The following is an 11723-nucleotide window of genomic DNA, read 5'->3' as shown; positions in this document are numbered from 1 at the left end:
TTCCATGTTTGTATACAAACTGTGTACGCTCCATTTTCTTTTTTTGCTTATTCCTCAACACCATGCAGGAATTTTACTGAGCATTTTCAGTTCTAGGTTATATTTATCCCCACTCTCTCCTTAAGTTAGTACTTACCACACACTTTTTGAAGGATTGATTAGCTCCAAGAGCGTGTTACTGAAGTGAGAAGAAGCCAAAGAGTCCCATAAAATTTATCATTAGTAAAATGGCCATAGTCATCCGAAGGCCAACCCATAAACTACCTATATACCTGCACAACAATCGTGACATGCTTGCCATATGTTTAAGGCATAAACATCCATTACTTCTTTGTCATTAAAACCATAAACATAAAGCTTTTCAACATAAGAAATAGCATAATTACAATCTTCTACAGAGACACACATATAATCCACTCACACTTCTCATACATAGATCATGACTAGAGAGAGAGAGTGTTCAAACATGAAAAATGACACTCTAAAATAACTAATGTACAAAAGCAAACTTTTCGAGTTCTCACTAAGGAAACAACCAAAAAGAATACTCTTCAAATTGCTTAGTGACTCAACACCTAAAGTTTGCCGACTAAAAGTGAGAGAATGTGGTTTGATTTGACTCATTGCAAAGAGCTTTTGACTACAAAAAAAGTACACATAAATAACTTGGTTTTTCATTAAGAATCATGATCTCCATACACCACCTAGGTTAAGTAGAAATAGAGAAAGAGGGAATAGAGGAAGGGGGGGGGGGGGGGGGGGGGAGTAGGTTGTTGTGGATAGCTAGTACAACAAAAGTAAGTTGCCAAAATAGGATATAGATGATAGATAAAAAGAAACACATGCTTAAATCGCTAGCATATGTTTTTCATACAAGGCCTAAAACATCTAATTCTATATTAATAAGTATGGAGCCTGATTTACCCTTGTAATTTTCTGTGGTGAAAGCGCACATTTGTAAGGCCCCCATTATGAGGAGAAGCCATCGTGCGTGAAGGAAAATCACTCAACGGAAACCAAAATTTTCACGGACAAGAATCAGGGGCAACTTTAGAGGCCTCGGGGGCGGAGGCCCCCGAGACTTTCCTTTTCGCCGGAATATTATGGCCGGACGACGGCCGAAAAGTGGTCGGAAAACAACCGGTCGGTTGGCCGATGGCCGGTAGTCAATGGCCGATGGCCGGTGGTCGGAAGTCAATGGCCGGTGGCCGGTGGCCGAATTCAATGGCCGGTGGTCGAATTCAAAAGCGGACTTGTCTTCTCAAGGGCGGCCACACATGGGCGGATTGGAGGGTCCGATTTGGACTTATTCGCATAAGGGCGGCTACACATGGCTGTCTCTCATAAGAGAGGACAGCCGTTTTGGCCTATAAAAGGAGGCCATCTCTACACACATTTCAGAGTGTGACGTTGATGCAATAAGGTGAGTGTGAGGTGGTGAGAGTGAAGCAAGGCGGGAGCTCTATCAAGGGTTTAATCCCTTTGTAAACTACTTCTTCTTTTGAAGTGCTAAAGCCATTGAGTGGCTGCTTTCCCATGGACGTAGCCCACATTGGGTGAACCACGTATATCGTGTGTATCTCTCTCTCTCTCTCTCTCTCTCTCTCTCTCTCTCTCTCTCTCTCTCTCTCTCTCTCTCTCTCTCTCTCTACTCTATAATCTCTTGTGTGTGAAATCTATCTCTCTCCATTAAGTAATCTATTCAAAAATCTATTTAGCTACGTCTTATTTTCTAACAACTGGTATCAGAGCAAGGTTTTCTCGTAGCTAAATTATCTCAAGGAAAGGATTCCTTGAATTGAGTGGGAGTTATGGCGGAGGAAGGGAAGCTCAAGATTGAGAAGTTCAACGGCAAAAACTACCAACATTGGAAGATGCAGATTGAAGACTATCTCTACCAGAAGGACCTCTATTTTCCACTAAGCGGTCTTGCGAACAAGCCCGCAACAATGGCAGGTGAAGCATGGATTGTCCTTGATCGAAAGGCACTGGGAACAATCCGGTTAAGCTTGGCGTCAACGGTGGCCTTCAATGTTTCGGAGATGAAGACCACGGAGGACTTGATGAAGTCACTTGACGACTTCTACGAGAAACCATCGGCATCCAATAAGGTATTTCTTATGAAGCGCTTGTTCAATCTAAAGATGGCAGAGAATGGTTCAGTTGCACAACAATAAAATGACTTTAACACAAACATAAGTCAACTTCAATCAGTGAAAATCAATTTCGATGACGAAGTGCGGGCTCTCCTTATACTATCATCTCTACCGGATAGTTGGGACAGCCTTGTGATGGCTGTAAGTAATTCTATCTCTGGCACAAATACTCTTAAGTTTGATGATGTTGTGGGTGTTCTCCTAAGCGAGGAAATGCGAAGGAGAAGCACGGGAGAATCATCAAGTGCTGCACTATTAGTGGAAACAAGAGGAAGGCCTAAGGAGAGGTTCAAAAACCAAAAGGGTCGTGATCGCTCAAGGCGGAGCAAGTCACGCACAAAGTCAGTTCTTGAATGTTGGAACTGCGGCAAGAAGGGCCACGTCAAGAAGGATTGCTGGTCCAAGAAGAAGAAGGAGACAGAGTCTCAAGACAACAAGCCAACATCGGAGGCCAATGTGGTAGGTAAAGTAGAGCAAGATGCTCTAATTCTCTCATTAGACAATGTGTCTAATTCCTGGATAGTAGATTCTGGGGCTTCATTCCATGCGACACCACACAAGCAACATTTCCAAGACTACACCAAAGGTAATTTTGGGTATGTATACTTGGGAGATGATGAAGCTTGTGAGATTGTCGGCAAAGGTACAGTTTATGTCAAAACTACTAACGAAAATGAATGGAAGCTTAAAGATGTTAGGCATGTTCCTTCTCTTCGCAAAAATTTCATCTCTACAGGACAATTGGATGATGAAGGTCACAACATTGCATTCGGAAACAAACGGTGGAAGATCTCAAAGGGATCTTTGGTGGTTGCCAAGGGAGAAAAAGTCGGTACACTTTACTTGTGTACTGTTAGCATGCAACCTTCAGCTTGTGCAGTAACTACAAAAGTTGACAGTGCGGTGTGGCACTACCGACTTGGGCATATGAGTGCCAAAGGAATGCAAATCCTTCAAACAAAGAAGCTTCTACCAGGTTTGAAAGAAGTGGACTTAGAGTTCTGTGAAGATTGTGTTTATGGTAAACAAAAGAGGGTAAAATTTCAAAAATTAGGAAATGAAAGAAAAAATAAAAAACTTGAGTTGGTTCATTCTGATGTTTGGGGTCCGGCAAGTACACCATCCATTCTCTCTCTCTCTCTCTACTCTATAATCTCGTGTATGTAAATCTGTCTCTCTCCATTAACTAATCTACTCAATTATCTATTTAGCTATGTCTTATTTCCTAACAACTGGTATCAGAGCAAGGTTTGCTCGTAGCTAAATTATCTCAAGGAAAGGATTCCTTGAAGTGAGTGGGAGTTATGGCGGAGGAAGGGAAGCTCAAGATTGAGAAGTTCAACGGCAAAAGCTACCAACATTGGAAGATGCAGATTGAAGACTATCTCTACCAGAAGGACCTCTATTTGCCACCAGGCGGTCTTGCAAAGAAGCCCGCAACAATGGCAGATGAAGCATGGATTGTCCTTGATCGAAGCCCTGGGAACAATCCGGTTAAGCTTGGCATCAACGGTGGCCTTCAATGTTTCGGAGATGAAGACCACGGAGGACTTGATGAAGTCACTTGACGACTTCTACGAGAAACCATCGACATCCAATAAGGTATTTCTTATGAAGCGCTTGTTCAATCTAAAGATGGCAGAGAATGGTTCAGTTGCAGAACACCTAAATGACTTTAACACAAACATAAGTCAACTTCGATCGGTGAAAATCAATTTCGATGAGGAAGTGCGAGCTCTCCTTATATTATCATCTCTACCGGATAGTTGGGACAGCCTTGTGATGGCTGTAAGTAATTCTATCTCTGGTATAAATACTCTTAAGTTTGATGATGTTGTGGGTGTTCTCCTAAGCGAGGAAATACAAAGGAGAAGCACAGGAGAATCATCAAGTGCTGCATTGTCAGTGGAAACAAGAGGAAGGCCTAAGGAGAGGTTCAAAATCCAAAACGGTCGTGATCGCTCAAGACAGAGCAAGTCACACACAAAGTCTGTTCTTGAATGTTGGAACTGCGACAAGAAGGGCCACGTCAAGAAGGATTGCTGGTCCAAGACGAAGAAGGAGACAGAGTCTCAAAACAACAAGCCAACATCGGAGGCCAATGTGGTAGGTAAAGTAGATCAAGATGCTCTAATTCTCTGATTAGACAATGTGTCTAATTCCTGGATAGTAGATTCCGGGGCTTCATTCCATGCGACACCACACAAGCAACATTTCCAAGACTACACCAAAGGTAATTTTGGGTATGTATACTTGGGAGATGATGAAGCTTGTGAGATTGTCGGCAAAGGTACAGTTTCTGTCAAAACTGCTAACGAAAATGAATGGAAGCTGAAAGATGTTAGGCATGTTCCTTCTCTTCGAAAAAAATTCATCTCTACAAGACAATTGGACGATGAAGGTCACAACATTGCATTCGGAAACAAACGGTGGAAGATCTCAAAGGGATCTTTGGTGGTTGCCAAGGGAGAAAAAGTCGGTACACTTTACTTGTGTACTGTTAGCACGCAACCTTCAGATTGTGCAGCAACTACAAAAGTTGACAGTGCGGTGTGGAACTATTGACTTGGGCATATGAGTGCCAAAGGAATGCAAATCCTTCAAACAAAGAAGCTTCTACCAGGTTTGAAAGAAGTGGACTTAGAGTTCTGTGAAGATTGTGTTTATGGTAAACAAAAGAGGGTAACATTTCAAAAATCAGGAAATGAAAGAAAAAATAAAAAACTTGAGTTGGTTCATTCTGATGTTTGGGGTCCTGCAAGTACACCATCACTTGGTGGCTCATTGTACTATGTAACATTCATAGACGATGCAACTAGAAAAACATGGGTTTATGTCATGAAGAATAAATCCGATGTATTTTCCATATTTCAAAGGTGGAAAGCCTTTGTGGAGAATGAAACAGATACCAAGGTTAAATGCCTCAGATCCGACAATGGAGGCGAATATAGCAGCCAAGCTTTTGAAAGCTTTTGTGCTAGCAATGGCATTCGGAGGCAAAGGACAACCCCAAGGACACCTCAACAAAATGGGATTTCGGAAAGGATGAACAGGACAATCATGGAACGAGCACGAAGCATGCGGCTACATGCAGGCCTACCGCTTGAGCTTTGGGCGGAAGCTGTAAGTACGTCTATGTACTTAATCAATCGGTCACCCTCAACGGCATTGGATGGGGGAGTTCCAGAAGAGGCATGGACAGGTAAACCGGTGAATTATGCATTTTTCAAAGTGTTTGGGTGTGAGGCTTTCATGCACATAGATAGAAGCCTAAGATCAAAGCTAGATGCAAAGTCCAAAAAGTGTTTCTTCATTGGCTATGGAGAAGGAGACTTTGGGTATCGCCTATGGAATCCTGAAGATGGTAAAATATTAAGGAGTAGGGATGTAATTTTTAACGAAAAAAATATGTACAAAGATTACTTGGAAAGAAAACAAACAAAAGAAACAGGTGATGAGTACATGGAGCTTGAGGACGGTGAAGACTCAAGGACTGCAAACGGTGACAATGTGCAACAACGTCAACCAAATGAGGAGCTTCAACCTATTCCCCGAAGATCTACAAGAGCAAGTAGACCTCCAGAAAGGTTTGTTCCTTCCTTCAACCATCTCTTGATGTCAGATTCTGGAGAGCCGGAATCATACGAAGAAGCTATGCAACATGAATCCAAAGAAGAATGGACGAAGAGCATGCAAGTGGAGATGGACTCACTACATCGCAACCAAACATGGGAGTTGGTTGAGTTGCCTAAAGGTAAGCGGGCACTTCAAAACAAATGGGTATACAAGCTGAAGGAAGAAGAAGGTGGGAAGAAAAGGTACAAGTCTAGGCTTGTGCTAAAAGGGTTTTCTCAAAAGAAAGGTATTGACTTCAATGAAATATTTTCTCCTGTTGTAAAAATGAACTCAATTAGGCTTGTCTTAAGCCTTGTGGCTGCTCATGATCTAAATCTCGAGCAAATGGATGTAAATACGGCATTCCCTCAGGGTGACTTAGAGGAGGAAATCTACATGCTTCAACCAAAGGGGTATGAAGTAAAAGGTAAGGAGAAAATGGTTTGCAGATTAAAGAAGAGCTTGTATGGTTTAAAACAAGCATCAAGACAATGGTACTTGAATTTTGATCGATGGATGTTGGATCATGGATTCACAAGATGCAACTTGGATCACTGCATCTACACGAAGAATTTGGGAGATGGGAAATCCATCATCCTAATGTTGTATGTTGATGACATGTTGATTGCAAGTGCTAATATGCAGGACATCAAAGACCTAAAAGAGGAGCTGTCTAAATCTTTTTCAATGAAAGATTTAGGTGCTGCAAAGAGGATACTTGGTATGAAAATATCAAGGGACAGGACGAAGAAGACAATAAAGCTATCTCAAGCAGATTATATCAAGAAGGTACTAGAAAGGTTTGCAATGCAAAATGCAAAACCAGTTTCTACACCTTTGGCTGGTCATTTTAAACTAACGAAGGATATGTGTCCAAAGACACAAGAGGAGATCGCCTATATGTCTAAATTTCCATATGCTGCAGCGGTAGGTTCTCTAATGTATGATATGGTCTGGACAAGGCCAGACATTGCACATGCAGTGGGAGTTGTGTGTAGGTTCATGGACAACCCAGGTAAAGAGCATTGGCAAGCTGTGAAGTGGATACTTAGGTATCTAAAAGGGACAACAACAAATGCTTTGTATTTTGGAGGAACTGATATTTTTCTAGAAGGGTATGTTGATGCAGATATGGCACGTGACAAAGATACTCGAAGGAGCACTACTGGCTATGTGTTCACGTTTGGAGGCATAGCAGTAAGCTGGGCTTCAAAGCTGCAGAAAGTGGTTTCACTTTCTACCACGGAAGCAGAGTATGTAGCAATGACGGAGGCAAGCAAAGAAATTTTGTGGCTTCACAGATTCTTAGAAGAGCTTGGATTCAAACAAGACAATTGTGTCTTGTACAGTGATAGCCAAAGCGCTATCCATCTTGCAAAGAACTCGGCCTTTCATTCAAGGACAAAGCACATTGAGGTGAGATATCACTTCATACGCACTCTTTTGGAAGAGGAACAACTAAAGCTAGGAAAGGTGCATACAAGTGAAAATCTTGCATAAATGTTTACAAAGGTGGTCAACAAGGAGAAGTTGAGCTTTTGCTCATCTTCAATCGGCATTCAAGGATAAGAAGCCAGAATGGAAAGCAGTCACAGGTTTGGTTTGGAGATCAGTCTCCAAGTGGGAGATTGTTAAGTATGGAGCCTGATTTACCCTTGTAATTTTCTCTGGTAAAAGCGCACATTTGTAAGGCCCCCATTATGAGGAGAAGCCATCGTGCGTGAAGGAAAATCACTCACCGGAAACCAAAATTTTCACGGACAAGAATCAGGGGCAACTTTAGAGGCCTTGGGGGCGGAGGCCCCCGAGACTTTCTTTTTCGCCGGAATATTATGGCCGGACAGTGGCCGGAAAGTGGTCGGAAAACAACCGATCGGTTGGTCGGTGGCCGGTAGTCAATGGCTGATGGCTGGTGGTCGGAAGTCAATGGTCGGTGGCCGGTGGCCGAATTCAAAACCGGACTTGTCTTCTCAAGGGCGGCCACACATGGGCGGATTGGAGGGTCCAATTTGGACTTATTCGCACAAGGGCGGCTACACATGGCTGTCTCTCATAAGAGAGGGCAGCCCTTTTGGCCTATAAAAGGAGGCCATTTCTACACACATTTCAGAGGGTGAAGTTGATGCAACAAGGTGAGTGTGAGGTGGTGAGAGTGAAGCAAGGCGGGAGCTCTATCAAGGGTTTAATCCCTTTGTAAACTACTTCTTCTTTTGAAGTGCTAAAGCCATTGAGTGGCGGCTTTCCCGTGGACGTAGCCCACATTGGGTGAACCACGTATATCGTGTGTACTCTCTCTCTCTCTCTACTCTATAATCTCTTGTGTGTGAAATCTATCTCTCTCCATTAAGTAATCTATTCAATTTAGCTACGTCTTATTTTCTAACATATATAGGATGAAGTTGATAGCTAAAAGGTGAAACTAGCTTAAGCAGCCACTAGCACACGTCTTCCATGCAAGGCTTGGAATAACTCTATATTTGAGAGAGCAGCTTGATGCATAAATGCATGAACATTTGCATCCAATCCAAGAGTCCTTAAAAATACAAAGTATATATGCTTGCATGGAATATAAGTACTTGCCTTTGCAACTCGTCTCACAAAGTCCTCACATGTACACCGTGGAAATTGACTTATTGTGATGGAATATGAAATCCCACGTGCTTTTGATCCCTCTGACTCCAAGAAGAAAACGTGCACTTCGTTTGGGACTATTATACTCTCTCTAAGAACAGTTGCATGCATTTTAGTTGCCAATCCAATCTTATCCTTGAAATCTTTGGTGAGTTTGCTTCTCCACTTGACCATTCTACCATCCCTCTTTTATGGCCGTGTTGCACTTGCAGGAGGTTGAGATCGAAAGCTTTCAACAACTGCACCTTCTTGAGAGCCATCATCCAAAACAAAGCCTGACTTTCGCAATAAACTTGTCTCTTCTAAAGATAGAAACGTTCCCTTTGAGATTGGCCACACCCCAGGTGCAGGACCTGGTGGAAAAATAATAAATCCATGCACATTCCAAGCATGTTGCACATTGCTATTGCAAAACCAAATGACCTGCTCTTGTATGCCACCTGGGTATCTTCTTCTTCCTTTGAAGCAAGGGGCAGGAACACCATGCAATGTTGTTCCCCCATTTATGTTGATCTCAACCCCACACCTCTCACCTACATCAACAAGAAAAAATTTAAGACCATAGAGGAAAGGTTAGCGACCAAAAATGATAGATTCAGTGTTGTACTTCTAACCTGTCTCCTTGATTAACCCAAAACAATTCACTTTAGCCTTAGGAGGTGCTCTCCTAATCGCCCAAGTGGACTCTGCAACTTCAGACTCCTTTACCTGCTGTACTTTGAAGCTTGGACATTGTGGAATAGCTCTAGAGGTTGTGATGGTATTATATTCAGGTCTATGACTGTCAGTCTCATGAATCGGAGTTGAGTGATCCAACTTTCTTTTTCAACGCAAACTTACTAGCTCCATGGGCTGTCTCATATACTCCGAAGAGGCAAGACCTACTGCATCCATTGTAGAAGCATTCAAATCAATAACCTTCTTCTCAATCGCTCGAGTTGTGTGTCCTTCCATTAACCTTTCAGCTAGTTGTTTCAAGTCCAGACCAGTACCATGATATTTTCCATCCATAAAAGACTTATATTTTTCACTTTGTTGCACTGCTAAGCATAAGTCAACAGCAGTAGCCTCATACAATGAGACATACTTTGTTGCTCCATGTGCAGCACGAATACTTGCATGTTTAGATTCAAATAGGTTAGTTGATGGTACAAATCCCAAATCCTTTTGTTGTGTAAGAAACTGATAATCCAATGTGATGCTCGTGCATCCCACCATGCAAGCCATAGTTGTAAGCTTTGTAGTTGTCCCTCAATAATGTGGTTGTCAGTCCAATAGTTTTGTATAGCTTGCTTACATCGTTCCTTCTCCATCTCAGTAGGTTGACTTCTCCACTGCCTGCACATATACTTGTGCTCTTCTTGAAAGGATGGCTTAATGCACTTCTTAGTGTGATCCACATATTTGTCTCCCAGTGAAACTTGCAAGACCTCTCTTTCTCCTCCACCTTATTATTTGGACCACCAAAGTAGACTGTGCGCACTGCAATCCAATTTTGCTGAGCCTCATCTGACATGAAACCTCTAAATTGAGGAAGTGGAAAACCATTTTGCACCATTTGGTTGTTTAACATTCTCCAAAATTGAACCTGAGCATGGTGATCTTGCACCTTAAACTCACAAGTTGCGATTGTGAGCAACTCACATACATGTGGATCATATACATTGGCTCCCATTGTGCACCACTCCTTCACCCAATGCACATGATCAACATGCACCCATTGGCCCTCTAATGAGCCACCTGGTTGCATTCGATTAACAAGATCCAGTCATGAACCTGGACACTTAGATGACATCTTAAACACATGTGGTTGGATATCATCACCAAGTTGATCAGGAAAAAGAACACTTTGGATAAATGGATATATGCATCTTTGTTTCAGTCTCAAAATAGCATCCAACCCACTGTCCCCTTGAAGAAAATCTTTTCTAGCAGCCTAGATGGACCTCCTAATTCGAGCTTTTTGAGAGATAGGAGTAATTTGATCTAGTACTTTGTGCAAGTAACCCTCTGAAGAAGTCTTGTGAGAAGCACCATTCTCATGAATCAAAAGCTCCATGATCAAGTCCCTTGTGACTGAGACTTCAATTTGCTTGCATGTGCTAGAAGGCTCAATGGTTGCCCGCGTGAACACCTTATTGTGAGCAACCTCCTCCACCTTTTTTGATAACCCCTTTGCCACTGGATGATTATGAAAGCCCATGTGTATGGCACATCTTGTTGTGCCATCTCTATCTCGAGGGATATCGTAGTATATGAATGCTTGACAAGTTTTGATACATTCTAGTGATTCACCACAGTGCTTACAAAGAAGAACTCCATTCTTTGTTCAATAGTCCAACAGGTGGCGCAGATTGAAGCTTGCCTTTCCACTGAGTCTCATTCACTACTCCAAACATATCTACACAAGCACAGTCAATGTTATAACACCTTAAGTGTCCACAACACCTACTTATTCTCACTATTCCTTTAAAGGCATCAACATAGCTTGTCTTGTATGTTGTCCAAACATGTCCATCAAGCCTTTGCTCCATGCCTTTCATGTTAGAACCATCTTTGCAAGGTGGAAGCTCAAACAAACAGTAGCCATCATATTCAAGCGGAAGCTCATCAAGTTTTTGACTAGCTTGTGCTGAAGAAAGAGCAACTTGAAGAGAGCTAAACAGTGGAAGCTTTTCAAGACTTGAAAGAATGCTAATCTCTTTTTCTACCAATTTTTGTACTTGTCGCTTTTCTAGCTTGTAAACACCTCCATTGTTATCATGAAGCTTATACCCATGACTTCCATCCTCTAATGAAACTATAGAAAGAGACACAACTACATCATCTATAGAAGTTGCTTCAGATAGAATAATGTCTTGGTCTGCAAGTTGAAAATACTCCTTTAGAGCACTGAGACTAATATCACACATCTCTGTGTCATATCTAATTGAGAGAACTCTTTCTTTATATGTAATAAGAACTGAGTGAGGCATTGTAAGAGTGAAGCATCCAGAGACAAACGCAGAGCTCAGGACAAGATAGGTTCTCTTTTAATATCCAAATCCAGATCCATAGAAATCATTTTCTTGAGCCTTGAGAAAATGTCAAGAAAAAGGTTGGCATTAGTAATAAATGGGATGGCATTTAAAAAGTTCGTGCAATCATCTATTTGATAGGGACGGACCAGGATCCATGAGAGATAAAAGAACGCAATTCACGAGGAAAGTAAAAGCTTCTATCACAATTTACGAGGAAGGTAGCTTTTGATTTATGTTCACTTAAATTTTAAAACATTCCTTTTGGTCTATGCTCATTAAAGTTTTAAGCATTTTTGTGAAT

General features: G+C 41.9%; 1 protein-coding gene and 1 pseudogene across 1 annotated transcript; both read right to left on the bottom strand.

The window, feature by feature from the left end:
- Positions 1 to 8661: 8661 nt before the first annotated feature.
- Positions 8662 to 9715, bottom strand: LOC147429040 (uncharacterized; annotated as a pseudogene).
- Positions 9716 to 10705: 990 nt separating this feature from the next.
- LOC147429039 (uncharacterized) lies at positions 10706 to 11314 on the bottom strand. The gene has a single exon (XM_086494970.1). It carries the CDS (start codon positions 11312 to 11314, stop codon positions 10706 to 10708), a length of 609 nt encoding a protein of 202 aa, XP_086351096.1.
- Positions 11315 to 11723: the final 409 nt, after the last annotated feature.

This window comes from Adiantum capillus-veneris, chromosome 22 (genome assembly GCF_014529385.1).
Source record: "Adiantum capillus-veneris isolate H3 chromosome 22, ASM1452938v2, whole genome shotgun sequence".
NCBI classification, from domain to species: domain Eukaryota; kingdom Viridiplantae; phylum Streptophyta; class Polypodiopsida; order Polypodiales; family Pteridaceae; genus Adiantum; species Adiantum capillus-veneris.
This window is presented reverse-complemented; position numbering and strand designations above follow the sequence as displayed.